This window comes from Piliocolobus tephrosceles, chromosome 5, assembly GCF_002776525.5.
Source record: "Piliocolobus tephrosceles isolate RC106 chromosome 5, ASM277652v3, whole genome shotgun sequence".
NCBI lineage: Eukaryota > Metazoa > Chordata > Mammalia > Primates > Cercopithecidae > Piliocolobus > Piliocolobus tephrosceles.
The window spans coordinates 58,459,093-58,483,097 of record NC_045438.1 but is presented as its reverse complement, the minus strand read 5'-3'; the positions used below and the strand labels follow the sequence as shown (position 1 = coordinate 58,483,097).

The following is a 24,005-nucleotide window of genomic DNA, read 5'->3' as shown; positions in this document are numbered from 1 at the left end:
TAGAGGACTCGGTTACTGGACTCTTAGCTACAGAAATTGTGAGACAATTAGGAAGAATAGTTTAAAGCTGCTGAATTTGGGGGTAATGTGTTACTCAGCAACAGAAAATTAATACATTTGAAACCTCACTTACCTTTCAAATCTCAGCACAGGAGATCTGTAAGAATTTTCAAATTTTCCTTTTTGTTAGATAAAATTAGCTTTCTATTGTTATCAAGAATATTATAATCAAATTTAAGGACAAAAGAGGATTTACTACAGTGAGCAATAAAGGTTTGAAATTTAAGGTGATATTTACATAGATGTTTTCTTTTTAAAGCAAAAATTTTGAGTAGCTACTTCTAAAAGAGTACTTTGTACAAGTTCTACTGGTGAATTTAAATGACAAAGACAGAAACAGAAAAAAAAAAAAAAGATTACATTACTGGAAAGAAGGAAAATCAAAGGCATAAAAGTAAGATGGGCAGGCCGGGCGTGGTGGCTCACGCCTGTAATCCCAGCACTTTGGGAGGCTGAGGCGAGCAGATCATGAGGTCAGGAGATCGAGACCATCTTGGCGAACACAGTGAAACCCTGCCTCTACTAAAAATACACACACACACAAAAATTAGCCAGGTGTGGTGGCGGGCGCCTGTTGTCCCAGCTACTCGGGAGGCTGGGGCAGGAGAATTGCATGAACCTGGGGGGCACAGCTTGTAGTGAGCTAAGATCGTGCCACTGCACTCCAGCTGGGGAGACAGCCAGACTCTGTCTCAAAAAAATAAAAATAAAAATAAAAATAAAAATAATAAGATGGGCAGACTAATGATTATTCCCTAGTTAACCAATTAATGATCTGTATCTTTTCTATAGCAGCACATTATTGGAGACCTGGCTTGAAGTAGAAGGAAAGATAATTACTCATCATTTCCGAAGGGAAAAAAATGCAAATGGTCTTCTTGTCCCCAGAGTGCTCCACCTGAGGCACCTGCTGGCTTCAGTGGTGAAGTGGCTCCTCTCTGGAAAGCCCCCCTACTTCCCGGCTGATGCCAGCTGAGGAGGATGCTTGTCAGTGGTGAGTTCTGTTCCCTCCTCTGCAGGTTTAAGCTACAGGTTCCTCCAGTTCTAAAACTGAATGGAAAATGGACTCAAGTGATGTTATCGGTGTGAAAAGAGACCCACCACTGGGGATGAGCAAGGTAGTGAAACGCTGCTGCAGAATGAAGTACGGCGGTGAACCATGGACAGGAGGGAGGTACGGGTGAATAGATATTTATGTGTTTTATGCTACAATAAAATGTATAATGTCTGCATCATTTTCAAAGCTTTCTGCTTTAACCAATCTGATAATCACCCCCGTAACAGTGACATCTAGTAAGTGGGCCTAGGCTGTGGTTCTTTTGCCTTTCACAGCTCAATGTGAACAACTGTTTCCATAAACCTTGCTCTTTAGGTAAGAACCACTTCCTCAGACATAGAACAAAAAGCCCCAGATAGGAAGTGAGCAAATGTGAGGTCTAGGTGGTTACTAGTCCTTCCATGAGCCTCACCTCCTACTTTTATAACACAGGGATAATGGATTACATAATTTCTCATGTCTCTTGTAGCTCTAAATCCTATCACCAGATTTACATGTTTATTATAAAATAATATAAACACATTATTTCAAAAAACTATAACTCACTACCATTTAAAAAACCAACTATTTAATTGGGCAGTAAGAACATTAAAAGATGCTAAGGAAATTGAAGACAGTTTGATGCTGCCTTGTGTTACAAATCTCAGTTTTAACATACAGCATTTCCAAGTGGAAAAACCTAATCTAAGGCAAAGAATCACACAGCTTCCGGCCATCTACCTTCTTTTTTGTTTTTTTTGAGACAGAGTCTGTGGCCCAGTCTGGAGTGCAATGGCACAATCTTGGTTCACTGCAACCTCTGCCTCCTGGGTTCAAGTGATTTTCCTGCCTCAGCCTTCCGTATAGCTGGGATTACAGGCACACACCACCATGCCTGGCTTTTTTTTTTCAGTCAGATTTTCTATCTTGTTGCTCAGGCTGTAGCACAATGGCACTGTCTCGGCTCACTGCAACCTCCGCCTCCCGGGTTCAAGCCATGCTTCTGCCTCAGCCTCCCAAATTGCTGGGATTACAGGCACGTGCCACCAGGCCTGGCTAATTTTGTATTTTTAGTAGAGACAGGGTTTCTCCAAGCTGGTCAGGCTGGTCTCGAACTTCCGACCTCCAGGTGATCCACCCATCCCAGCCTCCCAAAGTGCTGGGATTACAGGCATGAGCCACCATGCCCGGCCTAATTTTGTGGGGGTTTTTTTTTTTTTTTTTTGTATTTTTAGTAGAGATGGGGTTTCACTATATTGGCCAGGCTGGTCTTGAACTCCTCACCTCAGGTGATCCATCTGCCTTGGCCTCCTAAAGTGATGGGATTACAGTCATGAGCCACAGTGCCTGGCTCACCCACTTTCATAAAAGAAAAATGTCATGCTCTCATAATAAATCAAACTTATAGAAAGGCTTGATATGATATTACATAAGCAACAAAAAGTCACAGACATGATTCTTTTCCTAATCATATAAAACAAAGCAAGCCCCATTCAAACTAAGGTCCTTAAAGAAGGAATCATTTCTATGTTCAAGTGGTAATAATTATAGCCAAGATTCAGGAACAAAGTTGCAGGACTGAATAACTGCCTAGTATGAAGTTGAAATTATAAACTACTAGTATTAAAAAGATGTAGAAAAGTTAATAGTTTTGTATACTGCTCTGTTTATACTATTGACAAGAGAAACCAGTCAAGACGGCACTTCCACAAAGGGCTATTGCTGTCTTCAGTATAGTTAGCTTTTTTTTTTTTCAGACGGAGTCTCGCTCTGTCGCCCAGGCTGGAGTGCAGTGGCTGAATCTCGGCTCACTGTAAGCTCCGCCTCCCGAGTTTACGCCATTCTCCTGCCTCAGCCTCCCGAGTAGCTGGGACTACAGGCGCCCGCCACCTCGCCAGGCTAGTTTTTTGTATTTTTTAGTAGAGACGGGGTTTCACCATGTTAGCCAGGATGGTCTCGATCTTCTGACCTTGTGATCTGCCCGTCTCGGCCTCCCAAAGTGCTGGGATTACAGGCTTGAGCCACCGCGCCCGGCCAGTATAGTTAGCTTAAATTCTGCATGAAAGGCCAGGTGCAGTGGCTCACGCCTGTAATCCCAGAACTCTGGGAGGCCAAGATGGGCAGATCACCTGAGCTCAAGAGTTCAAGACCACCCTGGCGACATGGTGAAACCATGTCTTTATTAAAAATACAAAAAATTAGCCAGGCATGGTGGTAGGTGCCTGTAATCCCACCTACTTGGGAGGCTGAGGCACGAGAATTGCAGGAGCCCTGGAGGCGGAGGTTGCAGTGGGCTGAGATCACGCCACTGCTCTCCAGCTTTGGCTACAGAGTGAGACTCTGTCTCAAAAAATAAAAAATAAAAAATAAATAAATAAATAAATAAATACAGTAAAATAAATAATTCTGCATATTTTACACTGTTGTAACTCAGCCTAGTGAAAACTGCTCTTAGGGCTAGGTTTGGTGGCTCACACTTGTAATCTCAGCACTTTGGGAAGCTGAGGTGGGCGGATCACGAGGTCAGGAGATCGAGACAATACTGGCCAACATGGTGAAACCCTGTCTGTACTAAAAATACAAAAATTAGCTGGGAGTGATGGCATATGCCTGTAATCCCAGCTACTCGGGAGGCTGAGGCAGGAGAATCACTTAAATTAGACAGTCAGAGGTTGCAGTGAGCCAAGACTGCACCACTGCATTCCAGCCTGGTGACAGAGCAAGACTCCATCTCAAAAAACAAACAGACAGACAAACAAAAACTGCTCTTAGGTGCTGTTGTTTGGTATGGGTTGCTATGTTTATCCAATCTTTGTCCATTTCTTAAATTATCTGAAGCAAAGTGCATCTTTTCCTTTGTAACTTCTGTTTTGCTTTACAAGATATTCTGTATAAGCAGTCTTTCAGATTATGCCTGTGTGAGTTACACAGCAACAAGAGTCCACTTTGGAATTCCAAGGACACTGATTAAAATATCCATAAGGAAACTTCACTTTGTTTCACAAGGAATGTGCAAATAAAGGTGCCAATTATATTGGGGGAAAGTAATCAGCCCCAACAAAACTTGAGTAGCATAGAGTGGCATCTGTCTACAGTTGACATCCAGTCCAACAAGCCGACTTGATTCCACACAGATCTATTACCATTCAATATCCTAGTTGAAAGCTATTCCCTGATCAATTCTTCTATATGAGATAAGTCACACTGGTTGAGAAGCTTGACTGTCTAGAGATAATTCAACAATATACTTCTTCATTTTACATATATATATATAAAACATTATATATATATATATATATAAAACTTCTGCTACCCAACCTTTATTTTCATTTCTTCATCTACAAGACAAAACAGCACAATTGGAGACATTTTCCTACATCATTACTTGGTGAAATACAATGTACCTGGAAGCCCACAATGTGTAGAAGGCTTCAGCCTTCAGTTTTTAACAGTCTTTTTCTGCAAACTGCTGTCCTGGCTGCATTTTCAAAATATTTATGTATTAATTAACTGGGCAAAACTAAAATAAAGCAAAACACATCTAATCATGTAAATAACCATACAAATTACAAGATAATTTTAAATACTTTTATGAAATATGGATACAAACTAATATATCATGTGACAAAAGAAACAACATGAAAAGAAATACACCACTCTCCATAATTATTTTTGCATAAAAATATCAATACCTAAGTGTGTGGCGCATGAGGACTGTACCGACTGCCTCAGCTCCTGTTACTCAAGAATCATCTGTATGCTCTCTAATTATATTTTTACATTCTCCTGGTATTATAAATATTCATCTTTTTTTTTTTTGCTTTCCTCTGCCTGCATTTATTGAAAGATACACAGGTACAAGAAGTCTAGCATTCAAACATTCAAAAGATACAAAGTATAAAATTCAGAATTGTTGCATATTACATTTCAGTATAACCTAAAGTACAGTGTGAATTTAAGAGGTTACAGATTACAAATAGTCATCTAAAATAAAAACGATTCCTTTAACATATTTTTTCTTTTTGCTTAATATGAGAATACATTGTAAATTCTTATTCCGATTATTATTTACTGAATTCTAAACTGCATTTTCCGTTAGCATTTAAATGGATAAAGGGAGCTGCCTGGAAGATCTAGTTTCGTTGTGCTCATTTCTATCTGCTGTTTTAGTTTAAGGCACATTTTCCTTTATTTCACTTTTCCACAAGCCATAAAAAAACTCATTTCTAATTCATCCGTTCGTTCAGCTTAACCTCTCTTCTCAGCAATTAAAGCACTCTGCGCATCCCTCATCTATCACACAGCCAGCTAAATAATGCATTGCGTCCCCCGCTCATCTTTTATCATCCCAAATGACAGGTATTAGCATATCTCCCCAGTCAATTACAGTGCAGCAGAATAATCACAGCATAATTGGGCGAAAGCCACTCTAATCACCAGCCCTGCAAATGCGCAGAATAAAAACTGAGTGGCAGTTCAGACAGGCCTTGCTCTTGTCCATGACTCTAGCCAACAAGCCTGGCAGATCTCCATTTCCTGCCTTTTAGAACTTATCCTTTAGGGAGGTCAACTTCTCTGTGCCTCCTATGTAAAAGGGAAGAATGCATACATATGTGAATGGGAAATATTTACTGTGCGACACACATATACATGCATCTATTAATATTGTGCCTGTGATGTTTGCACATATTACATAGCACATCATAAACATTTCCACTGTCAAGCAGAAAACAAAAAAAGTCATTTTATGAGTATGATGTCATTAGAAGTACTATTACAGGATTCATATGAAGGTAAAACAAAAAAATTAACTTTTTAAATGAAGGTTATTTAGTACCAAAATCGAAGCCCTCTAAGTGTCTACATGATAAAGAAATACCTTCTGCACCATAAAACTCAGGATTTCTTCTTCCCAAATTATTCACTTATCACAAGTAACTTTTTATTTTTGAGATAAGAGTCTCGCTCTGTTGCCCAGGCTGGAGTGCAGTGGCGTGATCTCTGCTCACTGAAACCTCCGCCTCCTGGGTTCAAGCAATTCTCCTGCCTCAGCCTCCTGAGTAGCTGCGATTACAGGCGCGCACCACCATGCCCGGCTAATTTTTGTATTTTTAGTGGAGACAGGGTTTCACCATGTTGGTTAGGCTGGTCTCAGGAAACTCCTGACCTCATGATCCACCCACCCGCCTTGGCCTCCCAAAGTGCTGGGATTATAGGAGTGAGTCACCGCACCCGGCCACAAGTAACATTTTTTAAATTGAGTTATCTGTTGTTCTTCCTTGTGGGGGGACTGGGTCCAGGGGGATTTATGATATACAAGGTGGAGCTCCTTTGGCCCCTCCCACCCTTCTGGACATCTGAGATGGAAACTGGGGGTGGAAGACCCTCAGTGAGGTGGGGGCTGAATTGGGCAGGGACACCCCACAACTGAGAGTGTCTCTCTTCCTTATGCTGGGGCTGATGGTCCATGGGGCCCTTACTCCTTGGAGGCCATGCACTGTTATTCTTGGACTGCAGCAGCATTCAGTACATGTGTGAAAATCATGATGATATGAAGTGCAGGTTAACACATTAAGATGACTGAAGAAAAGACACTTATCCTTTTATAAGGAGATTAAAACTTAAGACAAAAATAGGAATACAATGTGAGAAGCTTTAATAAGTAATGTGAAGATTTAAAAAGAAATTCTAGAAATGTTTCGAAAATTTGTTTGAAAATAATTTTAGAATACTTCTTAAAATTTTATTGACTTTACCATGATATTTAATGTGTAATAGGCAATCTAAGCCTATATCCAATTCTCATTATAAATAATATGTATTCATTTGCTGTTCTGTTCTTCACACCCCCTCTTCCTCAATGAGATACAAAAATAAATATTCTGAAAGGAAAATTTAATTTGTGGAAGAGTGAAGGGAGGTTAAGAGACATTTCTTATAAAAATACAAATGTACATGGCTTCTTAAGAAACAGCCAAGTAAATGCTTTAAACTGCCATGTGTAGCTAGGGGAAAACAAAAGAAATTTCCTGTAGGACTTAACTTCCTCTATGCCAATTTCAAGGGCCAGTCCCGCCCTTCCCCTTCTCTTCTTTTCTGTACTTCTCCCCTTCCGTACTTCTCTCCTGTTCCTCACACTGACCCCTCCTTTTCACATGGCCATCTAAGGCCACACCTACTGCAAGCAGAAACCTGCCCAGCTACCAAAGGAAGGTCACACCTGAGGAGCACTCAGGCCAGAGAGAGGGAAGGCTTCACCCCACCTCGGCCAGGGTCTAGAATCAGCCCGGGCAGAGTGGCCTTGCTGGGCAAAGTGAGCAGTAAATCAAGGCAACAAGTCTTTTTTTTCTCCAGACTGAGTCTTGCTCTGTTACCCAGGCTGAAGGGCAGTGGTATGATCTCAGCTCACTGCAACCTCCACTGCCTGGTTCAAGCGATTCTTGTGCCTCAGCCTCCTAAGTAGCTGGGATGACAGCTGCCCACCATCACGCCTGGCTGATTTTTGTATTTTTAGTAGAGATGGGGCTTTACCATGTTGGCTAAGGCTGGTCTTGAACTCCTGACCTCAAGTGATCTGCCCACCTCAGTCTCCCAAAGTGTTGGGATTACAGGCATGAGCCACTGAGCCTGGCCTCAAGGCAGCAAGTCTTGGTGACCTGGCACACTGGAACACAGAGCCACTGCGGGCTGCATGGATGCTCTGCTGTGGCTGTGCACAAATGAATACATTACAGACGGCAAAACTCTCTGCTTAGTGATTCCATTGTAATCAAGACACCAGCCGAATTCGGGAAAGCATGCGAACAGGCGACTATGACAACAAAGCAAACAAGACATGATATTTATTACTCTTATTATTTAGAACTTGTAATATTGTCAACCACAATTCTGTCAGACAATGTATTCCTTCAATACATAGGAACACACTAAGGCAATAATACATTATCAAAAGCCAACTGTTAAAAGACCAGAGTAAAAGCAGAATTTAGACAAAACAAATAGTCTCCCAGACTTTTTCTTGCTTCCAAACTTGTTATTTTAAGTTATAATGTGAAATGTTTTATTTGCATTATCACTTTCAGAGCTCTGCATGCATTTCTGTTGGCATATCTTTGCAAATGGACCCACAGGATGCATTACTTCGGTTGTAAAATGGTACTTTTACTGCTTATTTGGGAATATCTTTTACAAGTATTTATCAGTGATACATCTGTTATGCAAGTATTAATTCAACAGGTTTCTTAATCTAAATCTGATTTTTAAAAATCATCCCTGATATATTCTTTAATTCACATAAATGTTCAACTTGGCTTTAAGCATCTTCCAACATATTGGCTCTTTCAACACCAGCCACGTTGACATTCTCAACTGACTTGCAAAAATTGACATGGCTTGGGAAGAAGCCAAATTTAAGGCAGGAGGAGGGAAGGAGGAGGGCTTTCACCATCTGAAGAAACAGGATCTGCTTTAAAATTTGGCAGTGCAGACAACCTAAAACACACGCAATCAAAATCACCCCCATCCTCCCTGGGATATTTTCTTTGCTTCTTCCCAACAAAATCTCAAGCAGCTTGATTATTATTAATATGATCACAGTAACTGTATGCAAAGGAATTTTACAGGCAAGCCCCGAAACATGCCTCTAATTATATGTGCATGTCCCAAATGAACAGGTGTTTGAGGGTGGGGATAAGAGAATATATGCATTTTTATTATTACTAGAAAATTAAGTCCTCAAAAACTAGTGCCAAAATAATGTCCCCAGAGAAAAAGGGAGTCAATCAAACTCCAAATTATACAAGTAAATAAGCTTGCTTCCAGCATAACTCCTTGCTCTCTTGAAAAGACCACTTTTCAGACACATAGCATGTGAGGCCATGTTTAATTCCTAATATGTTTTTACAAAAATGAACAGAATCTGACAAAGGCAGGCATAAACTATACTAAATTATGGTCCCCTCCACTGACCATATCTTCACCACCACTAGGGCAGGGCAAACATTTCTGCACAGTGAACTTAGTAGATCTTGGGACAGTCGCCATGCTGTCAATGAATCTATCTAAACACTCTGCCATCTACCATCACCTGACAGAATACTTGGTCCAGAAGAAATAGAGTTTCTACTACACTAAGAATTCCCTTGATCATAATATACTACTTCTGATTTTGCATATAATGCCAAAACATATTCTGGAAACATCACACCTTCTTTGCTGGGCTTTGTGGCCTACTGGGTACTCTCATGTCCTCCACAAACATCTTGCGATCACCTAATACTTCACAGAGTGTGCTCATACCCATTCCAATGGGAATAAACCACTTTTAAAGAAAAATACTGTTTTCACTATTTTTTTTTTTTTTTTTTTGAGACGGAGTCTCGCTCTGTTGCTCAGGCTGGAGTGCAGTGGCCGGATCTCAGCTCACTGCAAGCTCCGCCTCCCGGGTTTACACCATTCTCCTGCCTCAGCCTCCTGGGTAGCTGGGACTACAGGAACTCGCCACCTCGCCCGGCTAGTTTTTTGTATTTTTAGTAGAGACGGAGTTTCAGCGTGTTAGCCAGGATGGTCTCCATCTCCTGACCTCATAATCTGCCCGTCTTGGCCTCCCAAAGTGCTGGGATTACAGGCTTGAGCCACCGCACCCAGCCTGTTTTCACTATTGAAAGTTGATCTAAAATGATATTAGAGTCCTAGTACATTGGGTTGAACCATATGAAATTGCCAACATTACACCATTTTTTGAGCTGTGAAATGTCAATTCTGTAAGATGTAACCTAATATAGAGTTCCTAAACTTGAGAGGACTGATTTAAAAAACAACAACAACACAGACATTGCTGGAATTTTTTAATGAAGTGCACAGGCCTGGGAAGCAGCAACTTCTAGTTGAGTTTTACCACTAGATAGTGACTAAAATAAGTCACTTTGCCTCCCTCAGCCTTCTTCATTGTGAAAAAAAGAAATTGGAAAAATCTTAGGTTACATTTTCTCTTTGAGAAAACGATGAAAAATAACTGGCCAAGGCAGCTCTAAAGGAAATTAGGAAAGAAGATTAAAGGTGGCAGAAAATAAAAATCCTATATTTTATCTTTCTTTTAAAAATTTTTGCCTGGATTCACTTAATGAAAGGATTTGTTTGTGGACAACAACACAACGACAAAATTCTATTTTTCTCAAGACAACGAGAATACATTAGTCTATGAAACATCAGCAGGAAGAAATGGAAGAATAATAAATGGTAAAACAGTTGCACTTTGGATGAATACAGGAAGCCTGTTAGCATTAAGGACCCGCAGAATTTTAGGGCTGGAAAGAAATTTAATGATGTCTAGAAATCAATTCTCCAACCTTACAATGTGACTTACAGTAGAATATGGGTGTGTTCAACTCCCAGTCAAGTAGTATTAATTGTAAAATGGCAGGAAAAAATTCCTATTCCATATTTAATCCAAAGCCAGACATCAGGTGAGACCCCTAACAGCTCTCAAGTAACTCCTCATTGGCCACTCAAGGCCTTTCATTAACAGGGCTCTACCCTGCCTCTTCACTGCATATGCTTTGGCCTCATAGTCTTCTGTCTTTTCTGAGTTTTAGACTTGTGTATTCCTCTAAAGACAGAATTGGAAAAAAAAGCTAAAATATCCCTTCAAAAGATAATTAAACCTAACAAAGAAAACTGCATCAAAATATTACAGTAAATATACATAAAGTATTTTCCCAAAATCGTTTCTAAATAAAAATAAAGCAAATTTGTTTTAAACTCAAACATGTAACTGTTTGAACTACCAGCAGATGGCAGAAGCAGAGGCTGGAAAATTTTCTAACAAAAGAAGAGAAGAGCTCAATATGGATTCCTGGATTCCCACATCCGGGAGAACTTGAGACCCTTGAGGTCCTAGAGAAACACTGCAGATTCCTCTCCCCACGCCCCCTTGAATCTTTCTTTTAGAGAAAATAGTAAATTTTTTGCTTTAACAATATATATTCTATAATTTTAATTTTGAGTCAATATTGAAACAGTATGGAATAAACTTGGTCCTCTACTGCTCTAAAGGTTCTGAATAGATTTTAATTAAATAAAAAAGATTAAAAATAAATCATATTATGAAAAGTAATATGAGTTCATAAGATTATGAATTCAAAAAAACTGCTAGTTTTGTTTCAATGACATTGGTTATCTTAAATATACTTCCACCTAAGTTAAAGTCACACTCACTCAGAGAGTTAGCCAAGTAAATTCACTAGAAAACACATCCCGCTAAGGGTGGAGCTTGCAGTGAACCGAGATCGATCGCGCCACTGTACTCCAGCCTGGGTAACAGAGCAAGAGACTGTCTCCAAAAAAACACTGTCCTGCTAAGAAGACGCAAAGAGTAGAGAAGAACCAGAGTTAATGCACCTTGACAAAAAATACATATGCTAAATGTTTTTAAACAGAAGATTAGTATATGTTTTCATGTGGTTACACTCATAAAAGAAAGAACTATTTTATTGGGTAGAATCTTACAATGCAAAACTAAACATTCTAAATCCAAAATAATATATTGGTAGCCTGGGGACATATCTTAGGCAAATCAATGAATTAATGACCCATTACAAATGTCACTCTAGAAGGATGCCAAATTTCATGACCCTGTTTAAAACTTTTCTATTTTCAAAATCTAATGAAACTTGTCAACTTTGTAATAGTTTCTATTTCTTTCCTAAGCAGAACATCCCCTCTGCTTTATAGCACTTTACCCAAAAAGCAAATTCCTTCCGTTTTCTACTATCTTTTCAAATCCCTAGTTTTTAAAACAATTTTTTAAATGACTGTTCTAATTGTGAAATGTGTTATGCTAAAAGCTGTCTGTGTCATCTACATACTTGGAACCTGTATTTTCTAGACCAGTTCAGGCAACGGAACTCATTGTTAAGATGGACGGCTCTCTCTATGCACTATGGCAGTGTGGCAGCTACCAGCAACATGTAATTGTTAAGATGTGGCCAGTGCAACTAAAGAAATGCTATCTGAGTTTGATTTAGCTTTAAATCCTTTAGCCACACATGGCTGGTGACTGCCACACTGGATAGCACACCTCTACAGAACCAAAATGAGCAATGAGAAATGATTAAAGCTGGAAAAATGTAACAAAAGACACACAGTCAGAAATGACTACAAACAAATGGACTTTTAACATAATTCAAACAGGAGCCCTCTAAGTTAGGTGGATCAGAAAAAGAAGCTACAAGTGAACCTCCCGCTTTTTCCCAAGGGTCATTATTTGGTTATTGAGCCAGGAGACCCATTCAGACATGGGCTGCCATTGTATTTTTTTCTGTTTCCTCCTTAGCCAGTATGATAAATCCTATAGTTATAGACTGCATCATTTTGTTTTTGTATGAGGGAAGTGAAATATAGATATTTTCATAATGATCAGATGTCAAAAGACAGAAAGCAGCTCAAATTTGATTTAAGTCACTGCCAAATATGATTCCCAGGCTATGTATTTTCCACAATTGAAAATACCTTATTTTAAAATGACAAAATAAATTTTTCCACTTTTATTCTATTTGAAATTATATTTACCAGTGACTAATCCTTCAATTTCCTTAAGTCAAACTGGAATGACATTCCATTTTGTAGAATACAATAAATAGATTCAATTAAGACAATTAACAGAAAAGCACACAATTATATCCAAAGTTTGCATCTCTTCTTGGATTTTTCCCTGACATCAGATCATTCCAAAAGTTGTGTCTAGAATGTAAGATCTGTGGAAGCAAGGACTTACTATTCTTACCACTGCATCCCTAGTACTTGACAAATAACATGTATATCCCATAGATATTTGTTTGAATGGAAAGCAGTGGAAAGAAGTAGAATGATATGAATGAATATAACTGCAGAACTTGATTAATGAATGTATTTAAGATAAGCCAGGTTAAAAGGAACCAACTAGTTTCTGATGCCAGCCATACTCACTCAATAGCTTCAACAAACATTAACAATGAATGTCTTCCTTCAGGTGGGCATTACAGAGCTTAAATAGGAAATGCCAAGCTCACATATTAGCCCAGATAACGGGAGAATCGGCAAGGAAATCCCAGAATAGAGAAGAATACAGTAGGGACATGTTAATATCACACATTTTATGCTCTTAGCAATGATAATTGTTAACACTATCAGTAAAACTCTTAGATAATCATCAGTACTTATTCACTGTTTACCATGTGAAAGTCAATATGGATATAAAAAGATGAAAAATGGATTTTCTAAGCTTACCATATTTCAGGGGAAAATGCCACATAACGGAATTGGGCTAGGCCATATCACGCTGTCTCCCAAATACAAAAGAACACGAAAAGAAGTTGGTAGCTGAGAAATTCCAAATGAGTCCTAAAGGCAGTGAGAACTGTTGAGCTCTGAGGATGGCACTCAGAAGGCTCCAATGCTGAGACAAATCATAGAAGAGGGAGGTTAGAATGGAGCCTGGAGGGAAAGCAGGATTTTGAAATGCAGAAAGAGGAAGAGTAAGCATTTTAGGTGAAAGGCAAGGTGGAGATTAGGCTGGAGGGAAGCTAAGGGCAGCAAAGGGCATGGGATATTTAAGGGACTATGTTAGTTAGGGGTTGGAAGACCAGTTTGAATGCTGATGTTATTTTTCTCTAAGATATCTAATCAACCAAAATACAAGTAAAAAGTAATACAAGTCTAGGATTTACTTTAACATCTTATGTTCAGATACTTTAGCTTAGACCTTTCTCTTTTGTAGTAATAAATTTTAGGTGCCTAAAACAAATATTAAAAACTATCAGCAAAGAGGATTAAAGTAAGTGTAGCCTTAGTGAGGTGGCTCATGCCTGTAATCCCAGCATTTTGGGAGGCCGAGGCGGGCAGATCACTCGAGGTCAGGAGTTCGAGACCAGCCTGGCCAACATGGTAAAAACCCATCTCTACTAAAAATACAAAAAACTTAGCTGGGCGTCATGGTGCAGGCCTGTAATCCCAGCTACTCAGGAGGCTGAGGCAGGAGAATCACTTGAACCTGGAAGGTGGAGGCTGCAATGAGTGGAGATCACGCCACTGTACTCCAGCCTGGGTGACACAGTAAGACTCTGTCTCAAGAGAAAAGGAGTGGAGGGCTCCTATGATCTTGTGGGGCCCAATGATAGCGTAAATTGCATCGTTTTTCTTTTTCTCATTCTTTTTGAGAGCAATACAATATGCTTCCCCTTGATTATCCTCGTAATTCATTTTCAACTGACCTCTCCAAGTGTATTTTTAATAGTTTATATCAAATATTATTAAAAGAGTCATAAAATTCAGAGTTTTCTTCTCCCAAAGAACACGCCAGCCAAAACACCCTATCAAAATATTTCTGATTTTCTGGAATTCTGATGTCCATTTAGAACTGGAAGACAGGTATAGCAAATGAATAAACTGGTAGTACATATTTCTGTCCCTCCATCTTTCAAAGGGAAAAGTCTTTAAAAATTATTTTGATAACCAAATTACATTATTGTCAAATACGCAAGCACTAAGAATTTACCCCAGGAAATACACTGTATTGAACAAGAGATACATGTTTTCATCTTTGTCATAGCTTTATGCATAATTCACTCATTCAGCAGGATATTTAAGAATACACCCTGGAGAAGGAGGGGAAGATGTAACGTGGGCTGTTAGTGACATATGTAGCAGAAAGGAGAATCTAGGATGAAGTCCTGAACAAATGCATTACTGCCTGTCTGTGAAGAGGAAGACGAGTCTGAGAAATTGAGGCCAGACCTGTAGGAGGCGAACCAACAAAACACTGCTGAGGAAGCCACAGGAAGAGAGTGCGCCAAGGAAGTCCATTAGGTCAAAAGCGCAAAGAGGCAGGCACAGGGCAAGTAGTGGACTGCTCTGCTAGATTTGGGTGTGTCATTCTGGACCTTAGTAAGAGGAGTTGAGTGGGGCAGAGATGAGGGTGGCTAAGAAGATGGGGAGTAAAGAGTGAGAGGCAGGTACAGGGTACCCCCTATCAGTTCCATCAGTTCTCAGGGCATTCAGAAAACAGACAAGGTGCTGGGGCTGACCTTGTTGATGCAAATTCCAGTTCTGTTATTGATCGGTTGTGTGAACCTGAGCAAGTTCTAAACTCTGAGTTCCTGTTTCCTCACCTAATACTGGGGATAACAACAGTGTCCACATCTCATATGAGAGTGGATTAAATAAAAACGTGCTTTTCTCTAATTCTGGACTTAGCTACCTAATCAAAAGTCGAAGAACATTCACAGTCATGAAATTTTGAAGTAACTTATTAGATTAATAAGATTTCTTAAGAAATTTATTAAGAAGTTTATTAATAAGTTATGTTTACATGTTTTTTTAATGACCCCGGGCTAATTTACATACTCCTTTCTTGTTTACACCCCTTACTATAATTTTCTATACTACTATATGTAGAATCCATAAGCAACAAGTCAATGTTTTAGTCTTTTCCCTATGTTTAGTAATATAATCACATATGTATACATACAAATGCTTAGCTGATATATCATCCCATTATCACCAGCAGCTTTAGTTAGTTCATTAATGATATACAAGGCACACTGATCCTATAAAAAGAACCAACCCATGTTGGTGGCTGCTGGGACTTCTGATTTATTTTTCTATAGAATTATAAGCTTTGTAATATACTCAAATCATGATCAAAGCTGAAAATAAGAATAGTGGTCTACAGTTTGCAGAACTTTACCAATAAAGGCATGTATTCACCCATTTTTTATTTTGAAGCACCTCTTCTATTCACCTCAAATTCTTGTTCCATTATAAAACGATATAATTTAAAAATAATTATCTTAATTATACCTGTATAGAAACAAACTCAAGAAAATAAAAGTTACTTAAATTCAGAGGGAAAAAACTAGCACCACTGGAAAAGAGCGGAAGTGCTTGTTTACTATACTGTGAAACAGTTTCAGCATTTCAAATTCTAAGTTACCTTTAAATGAGATAAGCCTAACAAAACAATGAATCTCTATTTGTGCAAAATTAAGATGTAAGAAGTAGGAGAACACAGATACTTGCCATTTGACTAGATGAAAAAGTTACTCTCGAATCAACCCTAATAGTCATGGCAGTTTTGCAGGACCGCACACTGGTTTCCCTGGGTTGTAGTTTCACCACATGCACATACAAAAATAAGTCGTTCCCACTGCTGGGTCCCAACATGTACACTCATCTTCCAGTAAGACTGACAAATTCGTGCTAAGTCAATATTAAGTTTGTAAATTTAATTCTGCTTAAGAGAAGGCAAAGCACACAAGTATAAAGAAGTAGTAGGAAAAAAGTACAGAAAGATTAAGGCTCATTAAAGATCATCACTAAAAGGAGCAGTGACATACATGGGACCCACACTCCATCCAATAGGCTCAGAAGTGTTCTGTGCATTTGCCAAGAGGGTAGCATGTGTTACCGCTGTGACTCAGACACTTGAGTTACCTTTCCCAGTGCTTATAAAAACAGGAAGGAACACCAATTGTGAATGTGTTTAAAAACCTGACCAATGCTGAATACTTAGACCTTCACAAAATAAGGTGATTTTGGCCGGGCACAGTGGCTCACACCTGTGATCCCAGCACTTTGGGAGGCTGAAGCGGGCAGATCATGAGGTCAAGAGATGGAGACTATCCTGGCCAACATGGTGAAACTCTGTCTCTACTAAGAATTCAAAAATTAGGTGGGCGTAGTGGCACACGCCTGTAGTCCCAGCTACTCAGGAGGCTGAGGCAGGAGAATTGCATGAACCCGGAAGGTGGAGGTTGCAGTGAGCTGAGATCGCACCACTGCACTCCAGCCTGGCAACAAAGCGAGTCTTCGTCACAAAAAAAAAAAAAAAAAAGAAAAAAGAAAGAAAAAGAAATAACGTAATTTTTGGAATTCAAAAATATACTTGCCAACTTCCAGATAATGAAGCGGTAAAATGTCAAATTTCCCATTTTTAATTAGATGTATAAACACTTCGGTATAGATAGATCAGCAAAAGCTAAAAGCATCTCTTATTGTGAAAGTCACTGGATTGCTGAAAAAAATTTTCACTGTTGTTTCAACATATTAAATTAAATGCTACGAGATCAGAAGCAGTGGCTAACACCTGTAATCCCAACACTACTCTTTGGGAGTCCAAGACCAGGGATCACTTGAGGCGAGGAGTTCAAGATCAGCCTGGATAACATAGTTAGACCCAAATTTTTGTAAAAAATTAGCCAGGCATGGTGGCACATGGCCGGCGGGAACATTGCTTGAGTCTGGGAGGTTGAGGCTGCGATGAGCCATGATCACACCGCTGCACTCCAGCCTGGGCAACAGAATGAGACCCAGTTTCAAAAAAAAAAGTTAAAGCTACAAAAGGAATCTGTTAGGTTGGCCACAGAACAAACGCGGAGCCTTCACACAGCAGGGCGGACTATGAGGGCTGCTGGCTACACTAATCTTCTATAACATTGCTGCATATTCAGTAAGTATGAAGGATTATGAAAATGAGCTCATAAGAACTGACCCTACAGGTTTATTAAAAATGCAATGAATATCCCACATGCATGCTGGGCATTAAATAAAAACTGAAAAATTCACAAGACAACCACATGTTAAATACTGTAAATAATATTGAGTTAGGTTCTATTTAGAATTAATAATTTCTTTTAGTAATTTTTGGCAAATACAGAAACATAAAAAATGTGTTAGGATTACAAACTTGAGTTTTATCAAGTATTTATAAAGTATTAATTTAATTTTCTTTATATATATTTAAGGAAGTAAAATCTTGCTACATTTGTAACCTCAGAAACTTTGCTTTTGGTAGTATTATAGTGTCATCTTACCTGTCATTACTGCACAACTGGTAGACTGGGCTTTTAAAATGTCAAGCACATAGGATGAAAAATGGTAAAAAGAAAAAATATATAAATAATCCAATTTGGTTTCAAGCCAAAGATGTAACACATGGAGGAGTCACGTGAGGGTCGTCAACAATACCTGGTGTTCTGTAATAGTTTCTACCAACCTTCCTATTCTCCCAAACTGACTTCCAAAGTAACTGATGGCACCTACCCTATACTTCTATACCTCTATATGAAAATGAAATCAGAGTTCTCTAATAAGTGTCTCCCAATTTACTCAAAATTTAACAAATTTAAAAAGCATCAGCAAATATGCACAAAAGGCAAATGTTTCCCAATTTACTCAAAATTTAACAAATTTAAAAATTATCAGCAAATATATACAAAAGGTAAGTAATCTGATCGACAATTCAGGCCTGGAAGATATAATTTTTAAAAATCTGTAATTCTTCCTCTTGTGTTCTCTATCTCAGAGTGACACCATACAGTCCCTCCTGTCTTTTCCTACTCTGCACACCCCAGCAGGCACCAGACCCTGCATACTGAGGTCGCCAGTCCTCTTCCCTCTGACACTGCTTCTACTATGCCAGCTCAGGCCTGTGTTTACTTTTACCGGGTCTATTCAACTGCTTTTGACTGGTCTCTGGTTTAATCCATCCTCCAAAAAGTGGCCAAAGTCATCTGTCTAAATTGCAAATCTGACCACTACCTGGCTTAAAATATTTTAATAGTTTACCATTTTCTACAGGAGAAAATTATCTTTAACCTGTTCGGTGTCAGATCTTGCTACACAGGCAGAACTTAACTACCTGTAGCTTCCTCTGATATTTTTCATGGTGGCTGTTCTACCTGAAAATAGCTCTCACTTCTCCTGCCCTCCTTTCTTGCCTCAATATAACCCAAGCCCTCAAAACTCGGCCCAGGGATCCACCTCCTAGAAAGCCTTGCCACTCTCCACTCCACCTGACTCGCAGCCTCTGGCATGTTTCTTGCATGGATACAGCCACCCTGTGGGATGATTTATCTGCTTATAGGCTTAGATCTGTCAACTGGTCATGAGGTCCTCACGGGAAGGAGCTGGGTTTTCAATCTGGTTGTAACTGGACTGTAGGGGTTCTGTCTGAAGCAGGGATGTTTAATAAATCAATGAATAACACTGGAGCTCTGAACTAAATACAGCACTCTTATAACATCTTACAATTCAGTGCCCCTAAACTGGGGCAAAATTTAAGTAAATCTTGTGCTATGTCGAATTGAAATTTAAAAGTGAATTACTACTAAACGAAACTCTTGTTTTCCTGTACTGTTTCTCATATTCTCCACAACAAAGAAGGTAACGAAAATACTACCACAGTCTAAACTTAATCACAATAAGATAAATCTTAAACTTGTTAAGATTTTTAAACCTCAGTACTTTGATTAAAAAAAAAGTAAGTCCTCTTTTGTTGAGCCTTCAAATCCACCTAGGAGGAACTGACAAAACCTTCACAATGAACTACATCAGACTACACACCTTGAGTCCAAAGGCTGTATCCTCCGAGGCCAAGACTTCAACCTGAAATCATAAGGAAAAACATAATTTAGGCACTATCAAAAACCTCTGAGTCTAGCCACAGAAACCAGACACAGGCATGGCCTAGAATTGAGAGTTCTGAGAAAACTGGCATTCAATGTATGTCAGTTGTCAAGAAAGAGAGATCTGTGAGTATCTTCGAGAGCTGGGTTGAAATCCCAGTCACCGTCTGGGTTTCAGTTTTATAAGACGGCGGGAGCTCCTATCAAATGAATCCATCTGCCATCATGTGGACGTACTGGTTGAAGTTCCTCAAAAACAATCCAGGAAGTGAGTAGAATCATCCTTCTCACTTCAATCACATGTTGCATATGCCTTTTGATCTTTTACTGACAGACAGCGAGGGGAAGCTGCCCTTTGTAGGGCAACCTCACTACGCATATGTGCTACCAGTAGATTCTTGTCCTGCTCAGATCAGAGTGGGCAGCGCTGGGTCTCTGGAATGTTGCAGAGCAAGAGCTCCTGAAAGCAATACTCTGGAAAAGGCAGGCAGAGTCTAAGCAACAAGTTGTGAAATGATGGCAAAACTTCAAGACTGCCTGTCAGTCTCATGCATTAGAAGACAGAGCTCATTAACATGAATTTTAAAAACCTGCGAGGAACAAGATGTGTATTGATAATTACTGTTTTTTAAACAAAATTATTCAGTGTGGTGTGTAAAGCTTTTAACTTTGACTATTGCAAAGTACCAATACACGATGCAAAAGAATAAGGAAAGAAGGCAACAGAACACATCTGAGTATTTTTAAAGAGGAAGACTGGGTGGGCGGGCAGTATCAGACTGTAACAGGCTTCACTGTCAGTTTTAAACCTTTTAAAATTAGGCAGGTGTTTAAGTAGAAGGCATATAGGCCTGTCTAATGTATCCTGCTATAAAACAAAATTGGATTCTTCCCTTGCAGAAAGAAAATATAGAAAGGAAGACCATGACAATAAGACTTTCAACCAGTATGAAAGTAAAAGGCTCAAAAAAAGAAACAAGGAAGCAAATTGTCTTCTCCAACTGCTTCACTGAAAGCCAGGCTCACTGACCATCCCCTGGCACTGGCAGAGGCTGGTGCAGAAAGCAAAAGAAAGATACTACCATTAGGGATGGAGATATGCAGCCTCGTTTTCATAGAAAACCATATGTTGCCGATACCAAATATGATTTTAGGCTAAAGACTGAAATGTTGGATCAATTAAAGCAGAAAAAATCATTTTAAGTTTCACTGACAGCATTTCTGTTTACAGTTTAATTTTCAACGCTGTTAGATTTAGAAACAAGGCCTTATTATCTACTTTTCATTTAAGAAAAGGAAAAAAGATTACATATTTGAATTTCCCAAGCCCTGACTTTCACAATGCTAGATTACTAACCTCAACTATCTTTAAAATTAAAACCTCTAATCAACATTGGAGACTTTAAAGGAAAAGCACGAACAGGAAATTTGCTGAATCTTAAATATTGTGAACATCATATGACATTTGCTTGTGAATTACACATATAGATCATATCTGCATACCTCACCCTTGATGTGCTATTTTTAACACATATAGAATTATTTTTAAAATATATTACAGTTTAACTTTGCAAAAAAAAAAAAATCTTCAGAGTGTGAGTTCTGCATATTTTATCATATTATAAAAAGTCAATGTAACAAGAAAATTCAATAGCAAATAGAGCTCTATTTAAAGATAAGGCTTTAATATATTTGACAACTTGAGGTGAGAGCAAATCAAAGCTTTCGTGTGAAATTTAGAACTCTCCCTGTGGCTATTTCAGCAGACAGAGACAGTGACAGACCTTGGGGGTGGGAGGAGGGAGCCAGTTCTCACCAGGGCACCCTTCACCCCAGATTCTATCTCCAGCAGGGCTGGGGGAGTTGTTTTGAAACTTTTAATATACCTTTAAACGAATTTAATTATAGCAACTCTACAAAAGTATTTGTTTTGTTCAAAAGCACTGTTGTTTAAATACATATGTACCCTATTTCAAGTAGCCTTTACATCCTCTATTTCTGTAAGATTTTAATATCAGTAACTACAGAAAATCAGCTGATTTTAAAAACATGAGATTATCCTCAATTTAATACAAAGGGAATATCAATGTCATACAAGGTTTTCACATTGGGTCTAAAGAGCATTTTTACCTAAGTTGGAAGGAATCCCCCTCTAGTGGGAGCAAAGGAGTATTTCAACTTTCACACTTGATTTCCAGGTAGCAGTCATTAAAGCTCCCGGCCGAAATCAGCTAAGCTTTTTTTGTTCCTTTTGTCATAAATCTGAACAACAAAAAAGTCAATAACTATATTTCATAAGCCAAAATCACCTATCATTCTTATTCATAAACTAGAAGTAGATCTGTGTTAATCCGATTAAAACAAGAACATACAACTGAAAAACTCCGGTAAATTCTCAATGGAAAGACTGGATACTGCACTGGGAAGATACAGCGTTGATGTTAAAATATCAATTCTTTGCCTATAATCTGCATTTATCTGCTCTAATCTAAAAAAAACCATCACTCATTCATAATAAATACTTTCCAGATATTTATTAAGTGCAATGTTTTGTGCTTAACGTCATAAGAAAATCAAAGTGATAAGTTTAGCTTAGGTATAAATATCTGAGTGAAATGTATTTAAGTATCCATTTTACAGTCAAAGATAAATTCTAATTCAGAAATGAAAGATAAGATTATTCATTGTGTCATTTTTCTTTTTAAACTTTGATATGGGGAGACTTAAAATTAGCAGTAAGAAAAAAAAGTCACAGGTTTAATCAAATGTAAAATCAGGACATAATAGCCAACGTTCTCCTCCTCCACACAGATGCTGTAACAAATGCAGAGACAAATTTGAATACTCTGATGAGACCCATGTTTCACTTCAATGGGAACTTTTCAATGGGAAAAGTTCAATGAGAACTTTTCAAGGGTTCCTGAAGTACAGAGGTGTGAAGGGGCAGGTTTAAGATAAAGTAGAAACTTCCTAAAGCCAAAGACAAGGCCCTTTCCATTAAATCACACTTATTTCAAATGTTACAATCAACATTTTATAACACAAGTGCCTAAAAGGATTCCATTTGTAAAGAACCTCTAAGAGCTTTGTGAAAGTTCAATCTGTAAAGTTCAGCAGCAGCTAAGCCATTTACAGTCCTCACTCTCCTAAAGCACAAAAACCTTCAATTGACATCTCTTTCCCAATTACCCTATGCCCCACCTCCACCAAAAATAACACAAATCACCTTAATTTCCAATCATTCCAGTAAGAAAACTGGGAAAACGAGAATTCATGAATTTGGAAGTAAAACTGGCTGTACTTTCCTTTCTCTTTCACTTTCAAAGTCCTTTTATGTTCACAATGTAAAGCACTCATTGAAAACAGAGTATACTAATTCTAGCAGCATTATCATTAAAATAAAGCAATGCCAAAACTATGCTGCAATTTATTTTTCTTAGATAGTTCTAAAATCAGTATCACACTGTCACAAAAAGAGGAACTAAAGTGAGAAGTAATGTCCATTTATAACAATGTGTAACGAACCGTACTCATAACTAAAGGAATACAAATAAAGTCATATTGTACTAAAGATGAAACATTGTGATAATTACAACATATACACAGGTTTGGGTAATTATTCAAATCATAGCCTTGCACTGCTGATGAAAATATATACTGGAATAAAATACAATTGGCAGTATCAATCAAAATGCACACGTATACGATTACATATTAACCCCAACAATTCCACTGATCCTGAAGTATAAAAATAAATTTAAAACGATGTTTACTGGAGTTGCTTGTAACAGTGAAAAGTGAACATAACGAAATTTTCATTGCCAAGGGAGTTAAGTTTATAGTAAATTATTGTATAGCCGAACATAGAAGACTATGCTTCATTTACAAAGATTGAGGTAAATCTGTGTGCAGATAAGAAAAGATTTCTAGGATAGTCCATTAAGTAAAAAGAATGGAAAGGGTGTGCACAGTAAGCTACCATCAGTTTTTTTTAAAAAGGTGTGGGGGTGAGTCATATACTTGATGTACTTAGAATGTTTTTGGAAAGAAATGGAAGAAACACATCAATGTAAGAACTTTCCCCACCAACTACATGTGCTTCTTATTCAATTAAAAGTAATTAGTTAACAAAATAAGTCAATAATATTATCCATTGTTCCATGTCAATTAATAGTCATGGAAATGTGAATAAACATCTTATCTTTCAAGGTGGGAAAAATTAAAAATACAGTGATCCAGGTTTATGTGTACACCTAGGTTCTTCAACATCTATGGTGGGCCAGCAGCTAAGAACAGCCTGCCCAGAAAACAGTCTTCCATTACATATCAACATCCTTAAACATACTCATGCCCATTTATCCAGCAATCAAGCCGCTAGAAAGAGCTATCTTAAGGTTATAGTTTGTGATCTACCATTTATATATTAAGCATGTGCACTACATTATTTAAAATAACATATTAGAAAAAAA

General features: G+C 38.4%; 1 protein-coding gene across 5 annotated transcripts in view; it reads right to left on the bottom strand.

Moving 5' to 3' along the window:
• The window catches only part of ARID1B (AT-rich interaction domain 1B), a 440,617-nt gene that overhangs the window by 156,459 nt on the left and 260,153 nt on the right, over window positions 1-24,005 (bottom strand). For 4 of the 5 annotated variants that reach the window (XM_023206077.3, XM_023206081.3, XM_023206082.3 and 1 more), the window contains exon 5: window positions 19,475-19,516. The exons of the other annotated variant lie outside the window; for it this stretch is intronic. In XM_023206077.3, the coding sequence (XP_023061845.2) occupies window positions 19,475-19,516 (42 nt within the window). The remainder of the gene's footprint in view (window positions 1-19,474; window positions 19,517-24,005) is intronic. 5 annotated transcript variants of the gene reach the window in all.